The sequence below is a fragment of the Rutilus rutilus genome (assembly GCF_951802725.1).
Source record: "Rutilus rutilus genome assembly, chromosome: 12".
NCBI lineage: Eukaryota > Metazoa > Chordata > Actinopteri > Cypriniformes > Leuciscidae > Rutilus > Rutilus rutilus.
This window is the reverse complement of record NC_140217.1, coordinates 21501935-21522860: the sequence shown is the minus strand read 5'-3', so window position 1 is coordinate 21522860 and position 20926 is coordinate 21501935. Positions and strand designations below refer to the sequence as shown.

Below are 20926 nucleotides of genomic sequence, written 5' to 3'. Positions count from 1 at the left end.
TATTTCCTATTGACAAAGGTACTATTTATCTTTGAACTTGATCATAACCGACATAATCCAATTTTATGTGCACATTCAAGCTTTGACTCAATGGCTTTTTTTTTTTTTTTTTTTATAGCCAGTCATCTTGTGACTTTAAAAAAAAAATATATATATATATATTTCTAATAACATGGAACGGGGTAACAGTTCATAAACACCCTGAGCAAAACAAGGACCATGAAAAGACTGTTGTTTTAGCAGACAGAGGTGTCATTGTTTAGTTATTAACCTGACATTTGATCATAAGAATGCCTCTAAAAACTGCAGGGCACAGTGGAAAGACCAAAAGCAAACATTTAAAGTCTATGTAATTTGTGATGGCAGTCGCATTAAAAATCACCTCCATGTAATGCGTAAAACATTGGTTTATTACTATGTGACTAGGGCAGACTTCTGACAATTGCCAATAATATCATTGTTAGTCATTATGTAACCATATCCACAGACTTGTGAGTAGTAGTTTAATTTGAATGGGACTTTATTTAATAGATTTTTTAATTTGACATGTTACAGTGTACAAATATAAAAACAATGAATGCACCTCATGAATATACACATGAAAAGTACCGCGGTAGTTCTCTGGGATGCTAAGATCACACACACAAAAAAAACCCATTTTGCATACCAGTGTACATTTCAATAGCACTGGTTATTAATCTGTACCCACAACACTCTTTCCAACATGTTGTCACCAAAATGAAATGAAGTATGGACTGCACCTACACATTTTAATAAACAAATATTATTTAAAAACAGTCTGCCCTGAGAGCGAGTAAAATCCCTCAATTTGCTCAAAAATGTATATATATATTTTTTTATAAAAACACATATGTACATTGAACACCGTTGCTTGATAAGTTTGCTCAAATATATACAAGTTAAGTGTTTGTAAAATAATCAGGAGAAAAAATTTTGTTTTGACAGTTATACTGATTATTTTAGATTATATTCACATACGCTTTGAAAGAAAGAAAGAAAGAAAGAAAGAAAGAAAGAAAGAAAGAAAGAAAGAAAGAAAGAAAGAAAGAAAGAAAGAAAGAAAGAAAGAAAGAAAGAAAGAAAGAAAGAAAGAAAGAAAGAAAGATTTCAGTTTGTTTCACTTACAAACTGCGCCAGTATTACAGTGTACTGAATGAACTGTCTTGGTTTTTTATTGACTAGCGTTCAGCCTCCAGCGGCCACATGGGTAGAACTCAACAACTGCTTTATAAGGACCTCTATTGGCCAACCGACCAAACTACAAGAAGAGGCATTTAAACCAGACAGGTTTCAAATGGTTTTGAAGTCATAACACCAAAAATAAAACAACAGAGAGGATATACAAATATATACAAAAACAATCACGGAATACATCAGATTTTTTTTAAGGACTATAATCTGAGGCTGGACTATCTCAATTCTCTGGCCAGACAGAATGGGATTAAATAAACAATAAAAAGAGGAAAGACTGTAAATGAACACACACATATACATATACATATATATATATATATATATATATATATATATATATATATATATATATATATATATATATATATATATATTTCCTGAGAATTTTAATTATAGCTACATAAAATAATTACATCATATATACAAACAAATTATTAAATTGTCCAGAGTGCTTATTTGGATGCTGGTTAATGTACATATTAACAAGAGTATTCTGGTAGTTAGAAATCCATGCCAGTTGAATAAGAACCAGGACAGACCTTGTTCCAAATAAATCCAGTAATAACATCCCATATTTCCATTCATACCAAACCTTGGTTAAGGATGATTCTGGCTCATAACCAAATTCAGATGTTAGTCATAAGTCCACAAAAATTGCCTGTTTGCCCACCGAATTATATTCAGTAGGATGTACCCTTAGAAAAAACAATTTCTGATCCGATTATCCTAATCTCAGAAGTTTGAAGCAAACAACCCCACATGTACATAGACATGATGCACATATAATGTAATAAAAGGGAACTTTTACCCAAAAGTGCATCTTAGCTTTTGTCCTGAAAGTCGATACGCAAAGTTGAAAGTGGAAAACTGGTATGAATGTTTTAACCAGACTTAAGGCTTCTTAGGCTGGAGGTCTGAGTTAAAGCCTGATCTCGGGGTTTAAGGCTGAGGTCCACTGAAAGTGGCAATAGGGAGGCAAAGAAGAGAGCAGAAGGTTGGCTGCAGAGACTGGGTCTGAGATGTGAACACCCTTCCTTTCGTCCAATCAGTCGAACTATCTGGCTTATAACAAACCGATACCTCACACCTGCAAAGAAAGAAATCATTTTGGGTTGTTTGGCATTTTAGAAGTGCTCAATGGAGTTTACATTCAAATACTAATATACAGGGTCCAAAAAGTAATTGCCGATGGCTGGTACATTGAAAAAGTTTACCGGTTGTTGGCCACAAAACTAGTTTTATAACAAATATTTTTAGTGTCTCTATGGCAATGGAATTATGAAACAGTGACAAACAGTGAAGGTCACTGACTCACTTTCAGTGACAAATGCTTGTTTCCATCTCACAGTAAAACATGAACATTTCATGATTTTGTTCCTTATTTTATTTTATTGATTTTTTTTTTTTTTTTTTTATGCAAAAAATGCTGAAACAAAATTAAGGATGAAATACTTATATTGTGAAATATTATTACAATTTAAAATAACTTTTCTTAAATGTAATTTAAGATGGCAAAGCTGAATATTCAGCAGCCATTACTCCAGTCTTCAGTGTCACATGATCCTTCAGAATTCATGATCATTCTAATATGCTGATTTGATTTGGTCTTGAAAAAGGTTGTGCTGCTTAATATTTGTGTGTAAACCGTGATACATTGTTTTGCAGGATTCTTTGATTTGATTCTTTTTAAAAGGAACAGCATTTATTAGATTTTTTTTTTAAAACAATGTACAGGTTTAACTGTATTTTTTAATCAATTTAATGCATCCTTGATGATTTAAAAAATATATATATATATTTAAACTAATTAATTACATTACTCTAATTCATTTGTTAAAACGGTTAAAGACATTTTTAATGCACATCTTTCTGTAATTAATTGCGATTAAAGTTTATTATATTAAAGTTTATTATATATACTGTATTTTTATAATGTAATCAATTTAAATGTAATCTCCAAATTAATGTAGAAGTCATTAACTTATTTAAAATAAAGACTTTCTACATTTATACCAATACTGCTACTGATGTCTCTATGAAATAGATTTTTTCTTAATTATTTTCAGTTAGCCATAGCCATTCAACATTACAGTATAATTGAAAGCTACCAATTTTAACATTTATTAGGCTTTAAAAAAATATTATTAATTTAAGTGACTTAATAATAATTAAGTATGCACCCTTCAATATATCAGGGCAACATTTTTTCTATTGGCCCAGTCAGACAAGTTCAGATTTTTGCTTGCCCTGTCAAAATGCAAAATGTTTTTGACCCATGTGACCTTGTAAACAGTGCTTTAAGATTTTCAGGTAGGTCATTAACACCAAGGATATATACAGAAATTGAATAAAGATATTAAACACTTCACAGTCTTCACTGCATAAATTATAAATTAAATATTATAATTATAGAATTAAAGATAGATGAATGCTTATTAAAGCTACAAATGTTATTCAGTCTTTTTATTTAGTTCTTTGATTATCCTTAATGACAGACTGCAGCAGGTTTATTAGGCCGCTGTAACTTTAAGACCTGCAGAACATGACGCGGAGCTGACACACAAACTTTTTACGTTAATTTAAGACTTAATTTAACTGTGATTGCGAGGATACTGGACAAAACTGGTATTTTTGCATTATTTTAAGTGTTTTTGTCCATTCAAGCGATGTCTGAAGCGGCTATCTGTGCGCACGAGTCGTGTGTGTTACACAGACAGGAGATTCACAGGATCAGTACAGCACTGCGTTCTCTTTTGTGTCGTATTGTGCTTGAATGGTTTAAAAGCATATGCATGAATAAGAGCGTGATAATATAGTAAGCCTAAGGATGACAGGATTTTTTTATTATATTTTTAACGTGTTAAACTGAAATTAATCACATGAGTTAATGCATTATTTTGACAGCACTAATATACATACATACTGGACGCAGTAATTAAAGTAGATTACTCCAGTAAAAGTATAAATATGTAAACACTTGTCTTACTTGTCTATCTACCACTGCTGGGAAGGAAATAAATATATTTAATTTTTAGCCAAACTTTAGCATAAAAAGCTAACAAAAACAAACTGTACCTGGTCACACTCTGCAAAATTTTCTTCTCATCTTGGTCCAGACAAACTGCAAAGGTGGTGTTGCAAGTTCCGCTAACCTGAACCTTATCCACTTTTACTTGTGTGGTGGTCAGTTGCTGGAATACAAAAAACATTAAAATACTGTAACTTGAATCTCCTAGATAACTTTAACATTCATAAACATTTTAACTTAATCTATGCAAGAATAAAAGAGCTTTGAAAAGGAGATGTGTGTATTTTCATACTCAGTATAATCTATGCTTCATTTATTTATTTCAAACATTTGTAACAAACAGTATTTTTTTTATTAAATCGATAACAAAACAAGATTGAGTACAGTCGGTGTGTGGTGTAACTGAACCAAAGAGTAACCACTTGCACTGTAAAAATGAAAGTGCAACTGACACCAAAGACACAAGGGTGTAAAAACAACAGCCATGTCGTGTAAACCGGTACAGAAACAGGTAAATAAAAACCAAAATGTTTGCTCTTGGTAAAAAAAAAAGTTGTTTGTCGGCTGCTACACATTGCTGCAGAAACCACACGAGAAAGTAACTGAAGGTGTTTGCACTAAGTTTGTTTCAGCCTGTTTAAACCGCAGCTTAGTTTTCTCTCATGCTTCCTTCCTGCTCACCTGATTGTAGCCTTTCTTTGATTTAGAGTTTTGTCTCTTCAGCACTTCTGTCATTGTCAAATGAAGGCACTCCATTTTAGAATCTAAAGAAAAAGAAATAAATGAAGCACTTGTGATTTGGTTGATTTGGATTTACATGCACTAACAATCAGAACTGCAAAAAAAAAAATCATTTTTGCGGCATTTGAGTGCAGTACAAGCAAATATTTATATTCATAACTATTGGAAACATATGTATAGTACTGTATGTGTATACTCTGCAGTTAAACACGATTATTTAATAAATAAGTTAAAATAATTGATGGCTTCAACAAAAGCATATACAATTGATTAAAAACCTTGTAGCTCACAGTAGGTCTGTCTTTAAAGTTATCATTAAAAGTGAATTCCCCTGTGGTGAAAATGCATGGGATTTTTACTGTGTATATACAGTTATGCACTCCTTTTTTACGGTGCAATAGTGATTTTACAGTTCATAAGCATATCAATTTAAACAATTAACATTCCTAATTAAAATATGTTTTAAAAAGTGAAAAGTACTGAAGTCAATGTTATTTTCTACCTAGTTCCTCAGGATTCCTGCAGGCTTTTAACAGGTTTATGGAGGTGCAGGACTTTTCTGACATCGTCTTCTGACTTCTGCCACTGACATGTATCTGAAAGTAAAGGCAAAAAAAGAGAGAGGGTAAATGAAAATGGGATTACTTGCATACAAATGAAAATGGATTGTCATTTGAAACTAATCAAAACACTGGAATGGTTCGTCTTACTCTGTTGTAAGTCACTTCCAGTGACAAAGGAACAGCCTCACGGTCTCCATCAATGCCAAATCTCTTACTGGCAGCACCTGCAAAATAATAAAAAGATTTGATTCCTTAGAAAAGAAGTCAAGTTAGTCACCTTAACTACTGCAAAACACAATACAGCTATTATAACAGGATCCGAAAAGTTCTTCTTCCTTTTTTTTCATGATGGCATAAACATTTTTGATTAGTCTGAATTTAAAGCTGCTTCCGTTGCTCAAAAATATCTTTTGAGAAGCGAAGATCTGCAACTACCCAAAAAAACATTTCAGTTAATTATCCAGATAACAGCATGCTGCACAATGACAACTTGTAAAGAGCAATACACACACTAAAAAGCCCTTTCGCATGACTCGTGTCAGCGATTCAATACACTGTCATGCGCCACTTTGACCTCCATATGCAGGCAGAATTATGGAAGGGTGATTGTACAGGGTTGCAAGATAGCAAAGAAACAGAAGTAAACAGTGTAAACAGTGAGCACATACATGCCAAAAAAATTACACATAATATCATTGGTCATCTCCTAGCAAGGTCACATATTAAGGAATGGGTAGATTAGATGGTAAGCAAACAAATTAGTTCTCATAATCAATCCGTTGAATGCAGGATAAAATGGCAGGAATAAAGATCTGAGCGACTTTGACAAGGGGGGGAAAGGCGACTGGATCAGAATATCTCTGAAACGACAAGGCTTGTGGTTGCTCCCAGTCAACAGTGGTAAGAATTCACCAACAGTGGTCCGAGGATTGACAAACCATAAACAGACAACAGGGTGTTGGGCACCCAAGGCTCACCGATGCACGAGGGCAACGCAGACTATCACGACTATCAAGACTATCAAGATGGCACTGGGAGGGATGTGTCACAACACACAGTGCATCACACTCTTCTGCGTATAGGGCTGAGTAGCCCCAACCAATCAGCTGCAGAACTGGACCTTGGAGCAATTGAAGAAGGTGGTCTGGTCCGATGAGTCTGTTTTCTTTTACATCACATGGACATTTGCGCTGTGGGACAACGACAAGCCGATAGAGGTAGGAAGTGTGATGCTCTGGGCAATGTTCTGCTGGGAAACCCTGGGTCAGACATTCATGTGTATGTAAATTTGACACGCCACCTATCGAAACATTGTCGCAGACCAGGTACACCCCTCAAATTGTTGCTATGGCCTCCAAATTCCCCAAATCTCAATCCAATTGAGCATCTGAGGTATGTGCTAGACCAACAAGTTCAATCTACGGCGGCTCCTCCTTGCAACCTACAGGACTTGAAGTATCTCCTGCTAACATCTTGGTGCCAGATACCACAGGACACCTTCAGGGGGTCTTTTAGAGTCTACCAATAGCATATTAGGCAGGTGGTCATAATGGTTTGGCTCATTTGTGTATAATTGCTTAGAAAGGAAAATTGTCCTGGTGATTGCTTTAATATACCCATGGAAAAAAAGAAGTTTCTGAAAGGAAAGCATACTAAGCAAACATCAAATGATGTGAAATTGGCCATTCATAGAAACAAAGATCTGAAATGATATCTTGTTGTTTGTTCACACTTACCCATGGCCTTGATGGCTCTTGTACCAGCTGTGTGGCCCAGCTCCAGAGAATGAATAAACACTTCAGTCCGTCTCTCTCCTCCAGCTAGTGTCAACTATAGTCAAGAATAGGAATAAAACGATTGTGAAACTATTGGATTGCATTATGGTCGTAAAAGATGCAAGACAAGTTACAAAATAGTCCAGAAAAGATGAATGAAATACTGTAGTCAATAGTTAACACCAAGAAACATCTAAAAATGTATGTAGATGTCAGAGCATGTCAAACAATTTCTGCAGTGAAACTAACAAATTTGAATGAATGTAATAGTTTATTAAAAACAAAAAACAAAAACAAAAACAGAACCCATTGGAGAAAGATGCTCCACATATCCCGACAGGCTATAATATATAATAGATTTATAACTTAAAAGTCTATATATTTATAAACTTTTTATGGTACAACTTTAAAGTCTTTGACTGGAACTGCCACAGAATGAGGAAATGGCTGGAGGAAATGGAAATGGTTTTTATTCACCTCTGCTTGATAGAGCTGAATGAGGGCAGGACGGGCGGCAAGGCGGCAGTAATGGAGCACCAGGTCAGCAAATATTGGTAAACGGCCCTCAGCAGCACCCTCGGACAAGTCTGAATCAATCTTTGATGTTTGCTGTTAAGGCGAGAACATTTGATGTAAATACATTGTTCGTCAGTCATTTGATATGGGGCGGGGGTAGGGGGGGCATGGTGATAATCAAAACAATACAAAACACACTTTCACACACGCAAGTTCCTCATATGAATGGCTTTATGGGATGTGGGTTTTTTTGTGTGCGTGTGTGACCCTGCCGAAAACTGCTTGCCATATAATGAAAGGTTTACTGATGTTTGTTCTTGTCACTGATTATTTGGATATGAATGCATTCTCTGTTCATGTGAATGAGTTTGTGTAGTCGTGAGAGTATCACCTGGCACAACACATTAACGGGCAGGTCCAGCAGGCTCAGAGTGTTCCGCTCATACCAGGGATCCAGCATTCCCAGCAGATTAGCTATGTCATTAGTGCTGTCCTCCGTCCCATTCACACTGAGATCCTGTTGATAAATTAATACCAATGTTTCTGTATAAAAATCTTATATGTGAATGTCTGGACTAACAATTGAATGAAAAATAAATAACCTTTGTTTTGACTTCAAAGTGTGTACAAGTAGTGTTGGACTTTATTAGCTTATCTTAAAATGTACATACATATGCCAGATGAAACCGTAGGTTAGTTTAAGTCTAGCTGTCTTCAAACCTCGCTAAGTCTGTCTTTAAATGGTGTCAGCATGACCTGCTGGGGGGGAAAAAAAATCCCAAATTCCCACTAAAACCATCAAGAGAGACCAGAATATCTTAGCCAGGCTGGGATACAATCTAGACCAGATTAACACCATCAGAGATGTGGTTTGACATCCAATTAAGCAATGTGGCCCATACACACTAAAGGATCTGAGAGAGATAACCACACTTAAATGTGGAAGTAAAAATCTCCTAAATTGGTGATTCAAGTGTGTCTGGAATACAGGAACCACATGTGAAACTGTAATGATTGACGCAGTGATAATTACAGGCATGCGGCTGCAAACACGAAGGGAAACAGTATAAGCAGTTTGGTGTTTGCTACTTTTCATCATAGTGAATTTAGTAGTTGCATTTACTGCAGGGCTGGTGAGAGCAACAGTAAAAACTGGTTCTGTACACACTTTGCAGATTTTAAGCAAATTCAGCTGTTACTACCTAATTTTTCATAAGTGAATTTGGTGGTTGAATGTGTTGTCATGCCAGTAACATTCTGTGTACCGAATAGGAATTAGCACTTGAGAAGAGAAGTGAAAATTTGGCTGCAGTGTGTATGCACCTGTCCAAATTGATGAGATTTTTGCAGTCAGTCACTTCTTAAGCCTGATGAATAAAACCTAAAGCATACTTCAGTTTTGAAGCAAAAACTTCTGGACATAGCTGAAAGCATAGCCTTTCTTAATATACACCCACTTGATAGTGTGTGCGAACACAGGTGGTAGACAAGCGTGTTAGTTTTATCATTGTCCAATGTCTGCACTATTTCTCTCCGGATTTTTTGAACAATAACATTTTGTTGTTTTTTTAAACTAGAATTGCAATTGCTCATCAATGTGGGAGTTTATTGTTGTGGCGTCTCCAGTAGTTTGTTTCTGTCTCTAATTTCTTTTGGACTTGAAACAACACGCTGTGTGGACCAGCTAATGAATGCAAAATGCATATTATGCTGATGACAATTATTTTACACACTTCACTAGGGCTGGGTATCATTACAAAGTTTTCGATACCGGTACCTTGACTTCGATACCGGTTCCTGAACGATACTTTTTTCAATACCAATTTTATGAAATCCGTTTTAACAAAATGACATTACGTACTAAAAAAAATCTTGAGTTTTATTTTTTCAGTTTGTTGACTTTTTTTACAGACTCAAAGACTCATTTATGCCGGAATATATGCCTCGCGCTCAAGCGCACGCATAAAGCTCGCCGCAATGCTGACTCGACATCTCTGCAGTATAGTGTATATCGAGGCAATTCGGTCGGTGCCTAAAAAGTATCGAACTCGATACCCAGCCCTACACGTCACTATATGCATACCTTAGTGTACATGAAAAAAACAAAGCATCAGTGTTGTAATTTCACTCACAATGCTAGAGATGGCTGATTTCAGTGGACTTGCTGAGAGCTGCAGAGAAGAACCTGAGTTCCTCAACGAAGAGTTGGCAGGAGTTGTATCCCTCCGTACAGGCACAAAGAAAAACTTAATCCTGAAAGCTTTGGTGAGGTGCGGACAGTCTCTCTCTCTTTTCCTTAGACTGCCATAGGCACGGGCAACCCTCCCTGCCACATGATCTGCCCCAAACACCACCACTCTGAGCGTAGTGGCCCCTGTTGGCCCTTCCTCATCATCGCTACTCAGAATGGGTCTTCTCCTGTAGCAAACGTATTGCAGCTGCGAGAGGGGGGGCACTGGTAACCCGAAATCAGAGTTCCGCAGCCGCACCTGCTGTGGCAGAGAATTGGATCTCTTAGAGCGGACGATCACTAATTCTTTAGCCTCAGGGGTGCCCAGGCTCTTGGCTCGACAGAGAGAGTTGCTGCTGCGAGGTTTAAAGAGTCGTGAGAGGCACTTGGAAAGTCGTGCGGTTTTGGTCTTGGACACATGTGCTGTACTAAGAATGTCCTCCTCTGCGTCCTCACAGAAGTCACTGTCTGTACCCGAAGCTTGAGATGAGTATGAAAGCGTGGAGAGGGGAGAGTATTCGGAGGAAGCGACCGACACCGTGGAGAACATGGAGTCTTTGGAGGCAGTGGAAAGGGAGGAGACAGTGGAGAAGGTTGAGGCACGATAGTCAACGCAACCGTTTGATACAAACCCCTCCTCCAAGACATCATATTCATCATCTTCCACGTCGACATTGTCTACATCATCCTCCTCCTCCATGCCCTCAGATGTTTGAGACAAGGTCAATTCAGACTCTATGTCTAGAAGGTCGTTTAGAACATCTAGCAAAAAACAAGATGGAAAATCATGGCTCAGAGGGTCATTATTAGCTGGAGGATTCATTTCCAATTCATGAACCCCCTTAATGATATTTTAAACTAAATCAAAGCGACTGGAAATCAATCTTATAATGTTTATAATTCCAAAACAGCCAAACAAATGTTTGAATAAGCTTGAATTCTGTGTCCTACCAAAATTATCCTTGTCCCAATGGAAGGTGTAGCACTTGGCTGCTGGAAGGCTGAGCGTCTGAAGAACCCCTAGTGACACAAACACAACAAAGTCTTTCTCATTAATCACCAGCCCACTCCAAACCCAACACACCACTGTTTCCCAAGCCGAAAAATCATGCCATCAGCATTATTGCTTCATGTTGGCCATCCATCTTGGTTAAGTTTCTAAGAGTTGGAGCCAGGTAATATGTACTACTGCTGCCCAGACAAATAGAGTAGTACTGTATGTAACCAAGCAACAACCATGAAACCCTATAGGATGTAGACCACAAATTCAAATGGCCAAAAGTATGTAGATGCCCACATATTTCAAAGCCATTGGCTTTAATAAGGAGTTTGCTATAACAGTTTTCCATTCTTTTAGGAAACATGGCTACAAGGATTTGATCCTATTCAGTCAACAGAATATAAGGCGATTATGCGTGGTTTGCAGCTGAGGTTCCAATTCATCTCACAGGTGGTCAGTGTTAAGGCCCCTAGTGGGCCCCGTCCCCTGGTTGAGAACCACTGATTTAGAAAGAAAAATGGAATTTAAAAAGTATTAAGATTTCATCATGCTTAATTAGTATTACATTGGACTCAAGTCTGGTAGCAATTCAAAGCACATTTCACTGTCTATTTATGGTTTGTGAGGTGGGCTAGAAGTAGGAAGTGTAGGAAGATTGTACCATCTGACATCAGGCCATTGAAGGCTGGAATGTCAAGCTTTTCACGCAGCGCCTCCAGGCCACTCTCCACATGTTCTCGAGCTTTAGCTATATCTGTCATGGCTGCTGAAGACTCTAGAAGGTCACTCACTGAGGACAGGACCTGTGTCAACTCATCATCACCAAGGCACTGAAAAGGAATCAACTTAGTCATATATCCTCTTACGTTGTTGCAAGTCATTCAAAGTCAGAATTTGATGAATGTTTAGCAAGGTTTCAAATGAAGTCAACCCTGATTCTAACTTCCAAGTAATCTCACATATAGTGAATTTCACCTTTTGCAAGTAAAACTATTATAACAAAATTTTCCCCTCGGTTACTCCCACTCAACCCGTCTATTTATTCTCCATTAGCCACCCACCAACCCACATATGAGTCATTTGGTCACACATCCATATCAACCAACCAACCCCAGCACACATCACACATGTCCTGACTCCCACAGAGTGATACGCCCAAACTTTACACACACTCAATCATAATCTGATGCACACATTCACTCTGTATCAACTCAAGTCTTTTGGAGCCCATTAAAACAGCAAAGATCTTGTCATGTGAGGTGTACCTGCAGAGCACCGCTGATGGACTGTAGTGGGTATTTAGTTCCCAGCACTGCCTGGAAGCTGTGTTTAATGAGTGTAACGCTACTCTCTCTCTGTGAGACCTCCGCTCCACTGAGCTGCTCCGCCACAGACAGGAACTCAGCAGGCACCTCAGCCGGGTTCATCAACAACACCGTACTGCAACAGAAAAAAACATCAGAAAACATCACTGTAGTGAAACACTGAGCAAACACAGCAGTCGTGGCCACAGATAAGCTTAATTTAAGTAATTCTGAACACCTTAATTAATTAGTTTGTTGTGTTTGGTTAGGGTTTGAGCTAAACACATCTAGAGACTTGCCCTAGCTACACTACCGTACAAAAGTTTGGGGTGAATGTGTTTTTTTATGGGGCCGTTTACACAACACTGTTTTCTGCTAAAAACTGAAAACTTTTTATGCATTTTGGCCATCCATTTACACGACAACGGCGTTTTGGGGGCCTGAAAATGCACACTTTTGAAAACGGGGTTAAACAGTATAGTCTCCGTGTAAAATATAAAAACTCAAATTTGTGAAACCGGTGACGTCATGTGCGTGGGTATTAAGTGTTAAGTCTACAGGCTGTACTCTTTTTTTTTTACAAAGTGACATGCTTGCAAAAGGTGAAATCCCCTTTATGTAAGATTATTAAATTAAATATTATAATTAAAATTATCAGCATCATTACTCCAGTCTTCAGTGTCACATGATCCTTCAGAAATTATTCTAATATGCTGCTTTGGTGCTCAAGAAACATTTCTTATTTTATCAATGTTGAGAACAGTTGTGCTGTAACAATGCAATGCATCCTTGCTGAAATAAAGTATTAATTTATTTAAAAGAAAAACCCTCAATCTTTTGAATGGTAGTGCATTAGTGTCAAATACCAGGCTAAATATGGTATTTATATTTGTATTTGCCATATGACAAATAAATGATAGCCAAATGACAAATAAAATTGACTGGATGCACAAATTCTTTATTTCAACATTTTTTCATCATCTTATCTTATTTCGTATTTTATTACTTGCATTAAGTATTGTTTTCGAAACAGACAGGTGACACATGACCTACCAGTTGAGAACTATTGAATTATACCATGGTACTGAATAATTACCATATTTATATACCATGGTATTTACAGGGTACTTCAAATAAATAAGATAAACATGATATTACCATGCTGCCCTGTCCAAAAAACATGGTGGACGTTTTTGTCAGTGAACACAAAGATTAGATTTCACACAGAAAAGGATTTGTTAAGATACTCATAACATATCTTACTGTTAGCACTAGCAGGGCAATTTTTGCAATATTATGGCCAATGTCATAATTTCATTTTAAAACAGACGTACTGTATAATATGACAATTAAATTCTGGATATCCAAGAACTGACACAGGAAGCGAGAGGTGAAGACTGCAACCACAAAGGGCTGAGCAATAACTGACACAACAGGATTTCCTCCTGCTTCTGTGGAAACACACTCACATGATCTTAGAGCGCTGACTGGAGACGGCAAGGCCTTGTTCCTCTCTTACCAGTCTGTGGTATGAAATTCCTGATTCAAGCAAACACACACAAGAACACGTTTCATCAGATTTTAACATTATGTAACAAATCAACTTCATAGTGAATGCACTGACGTTAGAGTGTGCTTTAAGTAATCTTTAAGGTACTACTAGTGCTCTTAAAACGGAAAAACAAGTGTAGGACTTATTTAGAAAATAATTGCAATGCTTCTTGAAACCACTGAGGGGCAGTATGTTACATCACCTTTTTCTTGATTAAAATAATGAATTAGCAGATTGGGACAAGGTTAACTAGCTGGTCCTTATTAAGGCAGTCAGTTGCCTGATGGTTTATCTTGAGTGTATTGATGTCAATGTGCTACCTGGAGCTCTAAGCTCTTGATGTAAGGTGGAGAGCAGGCTGCGACACACACTGCAGTAGGGTTCAGGCCACGCTAGGAAGCCATGAAACACTTCACAAGCTTCTGTCAGAATCTCTCCATTAGATGGACAAAAAGGCACCTGCAAAGAGAAAAAAGACATGTGATTTCATTAACATCAGCTTCTGGGTAAATGAGATAAAGCCCAAATTGAGAGCAATTTTTGTAACAAAGTGGAGTCCAAAAGTCTGATTGAAAATGCTGCTTTTAATTTTTCTGATTTAATACTGAATATTGTACTAGAAATCACAATATTAGCAGATCATTTTGAATGAAAAGCTGAAAAATGTACAGAAATTTCATATTTTTTGATTAGTGATGAAAAACTGAATAGTAAATATTTCTTCATTAAGGTTTATTTTATATTTTATAACTCCTTAAAGGAACACTCCACCGTTTTTTGAAATAGGGCTTGTTCACTTTCTTTCCTACATTTAGATAGGTGGGCAAATGCATTTTTGTCTCAGTGCATGGATTGTTTTAGTTTGACAGGGTCGGCGCGAGCTTAGCTTAGCTTAATGAATGGAATCCTTTGTTGCCAGCTAGCATGTCCTGAGTAAAAGTGATTTACTTTTTTTAATTTACTCTCATAAATGATTTATGATTTACTCTCATAAAATCAGCCATGTTCATCGCCATTCATGTACTGTAGGAAAAATAGCCAGCTACAATTCATGCCGGTATGTTGACGGAAGTCGTGGGATTTCATGTGTTGCGTGATATCTCTGCACTGCTTCGGCTGTGCTTCCCCCTAATATAGTCAATATCTGCCTAGGAAATCGCCTAGTGTTAATCTGCATCGCTATTTGTACTGGTTGTGAATACGCAGGCCACAAGAAGTAATTAGGGGTTTTTTGGGGGTTTTTTTTATAACTTTTACTCAGGACATGCTAGCTGGCAACAAAGGATTCCATTCATTAAGCTAAGCTAAGCTCGCGCCGACCTTGTCAAACTAAAACAATCCATGCCCTGAGACAAAAACGCATTTGCCCACCTAAATGTAGGAAAGAAGGTGAATAAGCCCTATTTCAAAAAACGGTGGAGTGTTCCTTTAAACTTGGTTTATTTCAAGGTTTTCATAAATGACAAAAATTAAGATTCACACAATTTAATACCACAATTTATTTTTAATTAGATAATTCTTAGTTGACTTTGACTGAAAAATTCTAGTATTAATAAGCAGTGAAGCTAAAATATAATAATAAAAGATTATGCCAAATAGGAATAGTTCACTTAAAAATTTAAATTCTGTCATAATTTACTCACCCTCAAGTTGTCTCAAACCTGTATGAATTTCTTTCTTCTACTTAATACAAAAGAAGATATTTGGAAGAATGTTGGTAACCAAACAGTTGATGGGCCCCATTGACTTACAAAGTATATTTTTTCCTACTATGGAAGTCAATGGGGTACGTCAACTGTCTGAATTCATTCTTCAAAATATCATCTTTTGTGTGGAATAAATTCATACAGGTTTGAAACAACCAAGATGAGACTATAAGGTTCAAGTTTTTTCTATCCTTAGAATATTAGGATAGTTGTATCACCCATCCCCCCCAAAAAAATCAAGCATAAAAAAAACCCCACAATCATATTTTTTTATATTAGATGCAGACAAAAGATGAGTGTTGCATCACTGAGTTGTATGTGTATTAATTATTTGTGTGAATTAAAACGGAGAAGTCAATTTACAATATGTTAATAGCCCCACCCAGAAAGCAAATCCTGTCTATGTCCCTGTGAGGGACATTAGCTCAACTGAAACCCAGCGAGGAAGAACACACAAACAAATTCTACAAAACAGAAGTAATTCCTAGTTTCTGATTACAAGGCTCTGGTAAATTTGTTCAAGAATGATTACCTGCAGGAGTGTGGACTCAAACATGAGAGCCAAGGGGGCCACAAGCTCGTAATGGCAGTCCAGTTGAATCTAAAACAGCAGAGAAAGATATACATCATCACCACCTTTACATACCACCTACAGACAAACTTTGTATTCTTGATCACATCTATACATCTAAAATTATTTTAAATAAATACATTTTGCTAAACTTAAAAAGATACACTATGTAACTTTTGCCCCTCTTTGTTTAAAAAACAAAACTGCATACATTTTGTGGAAGAACATTGTTTTGGTCGTGCTTCGGCTCTGCATGACTGTGCAGGTGAATATGACCCTTCACAGTAGATAATGCTTTACAATGAACTCTGCATTTGGCGATTTATCTGTTAATAAAATACATTACTCACCTGTTGAGTAATAAAAACACCATCTCCTCGCTTTCACAACATTTAAAGGGATAGTCCACACAAAAATGAAAATTAGCCCATGATTTACTCACCCTCAAATCATCCTAGGTGTATATGACATTCTTCTTTCAGATAAATACAATCGGAGTTATATTAAAAAGGCCGTTTCTGTTTTGAAGTCCATAAAAGTGCATCTATCCATCATAAAAGTTCTCAACACGGCTCCGGTTAATAAAGGCCTTTGTGTAAGTTTGTGTAAGAAAAATATTCATATTTAACACGTTATATAGTAAAATTCTAGCTTCCGTCCAAACAAACATTCGCAGTCTGCTTACGCCTAAAGCGCAACTTACAAAACTTATGATGTCGGAAGTAGCGCAGTGCTTCATGGCGTAGTGTAAATATCAGCAGTAAGTCGCATTACTCGCGCAAATTCCGCTTTACAGTTAAGTCGAATCCGTATGTTCGTTTGGCCGGAAGCTAGTTATTTTACTTTAGAAAGTTTTAAATATGGGTATTTTTCTTACACAAACTCATCGCTTCGCTTCAGAAGGCCTTCATTAACCCCCAGAGCCGTGTGGAGCACTTTTATGATGGATGGATGCACTTTTATGTACTTCAAAACAGAAACGGCCATTCACTGCCATTATCCAGCTTTGAGGAGCCAGGACATTTTTTAATATAACTCCGATTGTAGTCGTCTGAAAGAAGAATGTCATATACACCTAGGATGACTTGAGGGTGAGTAAATCATTGGCTAATTTTCATTTTTGGGTGAACTATCCCTTTAATATCCCTCAATTCTCGCCATCTTCAAAAAGTTAAGCCATTTTTGATTCTCGTTTTATTGCAAGTTAGGTTCGAGATTTAGCGTGCTCCACGTCAACCTTCTCGCTCATTGTGACAACTAACCTATGCCACTCCCACACCATATACACGTCAAAGTAGCTGGAGCATCTTTTCTCTATTTACAGATATGACGAGACACGCGCAGGTGTATGTACGCAATTTCCAGTGAAAACCGTCCTGTCAGGTCTAAAAAAAAATAAACACTTATAATAGGCTTACCATAGTGAATCAGGCTAAGACAAAAATACATTTTGGAATAAGGACTGATAATGTACTGATTCCTTATATAAATATTGTTAATTTTGTACATAAAAAAAAAAAAAAGTGACATAGTGTACCTTTAATTTTATAAACAACACCAATTTCTTTGCATAGATTAGATCTGATCTGTCACATCCTGCAGAGCCCACAAGGGGGCATAGAGATCTCAACAGAGAGGGTATGGATAGACAGTTCACAAACGTGACAGAAACTATCACCTCTATGCGGGTGTAGTATTCTGTTCAGTTAGCTGTGTGTTTACATGCGTACTCACCTCTCTGGCTTTTCTGAGAATTTGCTGCAGCAGAATGAGAAAGTTCTCTGGGTCTCTTTTTAACAGCTCTTCTAGACTCCAGCGGTTCATACACCAACCAGCTGCACAAACACACAAACATAGATATGATATGCACATATAAGAACCCTAACTGTGAAACAGGCACAAATGTGTGACTTATACTTCAGATGAAGATGATATTAGAAAACAAGTCCCTCATAGTATGCATGTGACCACAGGCACTACACAACCCGGACACCACCAAATGAGTCAAGCACACATAAAGAACACACACATCAGACAGGAAAATCTCCGCTGTTTAGGGTCAACGGGTTCTTTGCTCTAAACAGTGATGTGCAGTTTTGGTTAGAATTCTGAGAACATACTCACTGCGGTGTACAAATTGAGAGCAGCAGCGTAAACAGATCATACTGGTTTAGTGATAGAACGGGGATTAACCTCAGAACCTCATATATTTAGAATATGAACAATGCAGAGCTGAGCACTCAAAGCTTTCCTACAGATCTGCAGTGACTGATACCAATTCTAATTTATTCGAAGGACAAAATGCATCTCAGCTTCCTGCTCAACTGAAGGTGTCAAATAATACATTTCCTTTACAACAGACTCTGAGAATAACATATTTTTTCTGAATCTATCAACATTGTCACACTATGCAGAATTTTTGACACAAACAACATTATAACAACGTTTATCAGTAAATGTGACGGGTGTGATCTTTTTTTGTCTTAATACAAAAACGAGTTTCCTGGTTCATAAAATCACCAACCAAGGCAAATACAAAACTGATAAAGATTCTATTCATGCCCTTTGCAAAACAGAGAAATAAAAACAAATCGGGCCTAATTCACCTCTCTCAATATGATAGTATATCACAGCTATGTATCATGCCATCTTTGAGGCCATTTAGTTAAAAACTGCTGAAGGTGAAGGTGTAAAATAATACATTTCCTTTAGGACAGACTCTGAGAATAACATATTTTTTCTGAATCGATCAACAGTGTCACACTACGCAGCACATTTTACACAAACAACATTATAACAGTTTATCAGTAAATGTGACGGGTGTTATCTTTTTTTGTCTTAATTCAAAAACCAGTTTCCTGGTATATAAAAACACCAACCAAGGCAAATACACAACTAATGAAGATCATATTCATGGCCTTTGCAAAACAGAGAAATAGAAAACAAATCAGGCCTAATTCAACTCTCCCAATATGTTATTATATCACAGCTGTGTATTATGCTATCTTTGAGGCCATTTAGTTAAAAAACGCTTTTATAGTGGAAAAGTAGCGTTTCGTTCACACAATTAAACGCTACAATCAGGTGCAGGTGCGGGACGTAACATATTTTCCTTGCTTTATCATAAAAGATAAAGATGGACCCTTTTATGATAAAGCAAGGAAAATATGTTATCATACATGTTATTTATGTGATATTTTAAAAGACTTCTTGACACAAAGTCATGATGATCTGCAGGGGTCTCTCTCTATAATATTATTTCTTGTTTAGTTTTGTTTCTGAATGTTGTCTGCATCACATTACTTGGTTGCACGACCGATTTGATGGAAAAAATATGTATAAATAATATAATAAGCAATGACGTGGTTATATATATATATTAATATTAGGGTAATCGTATGAGTATATCTAATTGTCTATTTTTTTTGTACTCTATGCTCCCCCAAAAAAATATCAAAACAAAAATTTCATAAACAAATTAAAAACATGTCCATCATAGAAGAGGTGTATTTGTCACAATATGCATGTACTAAATCTATGTATTTTTGAATAAATTATTAGGTGAAGACAAAAAAAAAGAGAAGATTGTTGTCATTGAATTATTTGCATGAATTAACACTGAAAAGCCAATTTACAATTAGCCAGCAGGCCAACCCAAATGCCAAATCATGCCTATATCCCTATCAGTAAAATAAGCTCAATTGAAACCATTTTACAGTCTATGATTGAAACCCAATGAGAAAACATTACAGAAGTAAAAAAAGAAAGAAATGAAAAACAGTGATGTCAACCAACAGCGACCCATCATCATCATCATCAGCAGCAGAGGGTAAGCCTTACCGTTCCAGGATTGTGCCAGGCTCTCTGATGGCCGGAGTCCATCCAGGCATCTCTCCAGAGCGTGCTGGATCCGGTCCTCTGTGCACGAGGTGTGCTGCATCTTGACTGTTACTATAAAGAAACATAATAACTAAAGTCATATAAAGGAAGCTGCAAAACATTGCCTCCTATATCCAATCTGTAAATACAATACCAAGAAAATATTACATAATACAGCTGAACAGCTTCCTTATATGTCCATGGAAGAATTTCAATCAGATCAGTCAAAGAAGAATGTTACGCTTTTATGCTTGAGGTTTCAGTCTGGCTCTAACTGTACATCCAATAACACAGCTTGTCTAACCTGAAAGAAGCAGCAGCATGTGTAATAAAATATCTGTCATTCCAGATAATGCTATCTGCATAGACAAACACACGCATGTGTCTTTTTCAGGGAAGTAAACACACAGCATCCTTTGCATGTCTGTAAATGATGTTGAGGTTTAGGAAAATGTTCTACCCGGTGTCAGAGAATTTCAAGAGAACTATCGTGTTTAGGGATTATTACGGGGATTGCCTACTGTTTGTTTTTCTTCCTGATAACATTTAAAGTTCCTGACATTTACTGTTAGAGGTATGGCACCTGCCATCTAGCAATAAACAACACTAGTACGTTGCCTGGGAACACAGGGACCAGTTGCATAAACAAAACACTGTGGTAAGAACTAGGCTGACAAACTAGTAAATTAATTAGGGCTCTTACTTTTCAGATTCTAATGAGACCAATCTACCTTTTTGTGTAATGGCCTTAAACATTTTTTTTTTACCAGTCTTGAAGAAAAAAACTTGTAAGACAAGCCTTAAAAGTGTATGCAACCGGCCACAGGATAATAAAAAATACTGAGT

The 20926-nt window shown here is 36.8% G+C and overlaps 1 protein-coding gene across 1 annotated transcript in view; it reads right to left on the bottom strand.

The window, feature by feature from the left end:
• Positions 1 to 502: 502 nt before the first annotated feature.
• Positions 503 to 20926, bottom strand: part of pik3r5 (phosphoinositide-3-kinase, regulatory subunit 5) — a 34009-nt gene continuing 13585 nt past the window's right edge. The window contains exons 2-18 of the mRNA XM_084425365.1: positions 20042 to 20152; positions 17936 to 18036; positions 16163 to 16231; positions 14245 to 14383; positions 13842 to 13911; positions 12334 to 12508; positions 11730 to 11898; positions 11020 to 11088; positions 9971 to 10830; positions 8230 to 8355; positions 7800 to 7931; positions 7284 to 7377; positions 5695 to 5771; positions 5487 to 5580; positions 4925 to 5007; positions 4291 to 4406; positions 503 to 2302 (exon numbers count right to left, since the gene is read on the bottom strand). Coding sequence (XP_084281491.1) covers positions 2155 to 2302; positions 4291 to 4406; positions 4925 to 5007; positions 5487 to 5580; positions 5695 to 5771; positions 7284 to 7377; positions 7800 to 7931; positions 8230 to 8355; positions 9971 to 10830; positions 11020 to 11088; positions 11730 to 11898; positions 12334 to 12508; positions 13842 to 13911; positions 14245 to 14383; positions 16163 to 16231; positions 17936 to 18036; positions 20042 to 20141 — 2622 coding nt within the window. The 5' untranslated portion in view covers positions 20142 to 20152 and the 3' untranslated portion in view covers positions 503 to 2154. The remainder of the gene's footprint in view (positions 2303 to 4290; positions 4407 to 4924; positions 5008 to 5486; positions 5581 to 5694; positions 5772 to 7283; positions 7378 to 7799; positions 7932 to 8229; positions 8356 to 9970; positions 10831 to 11019; positions 11089 to 11729; positions 11899 to 12333; positions 12509 to 13841; positions 13912 to 14244; positions 14384 to 16162; positions 16232 to 17935; positions 18037 to 20041; positions 20153 to 20926) is intronic.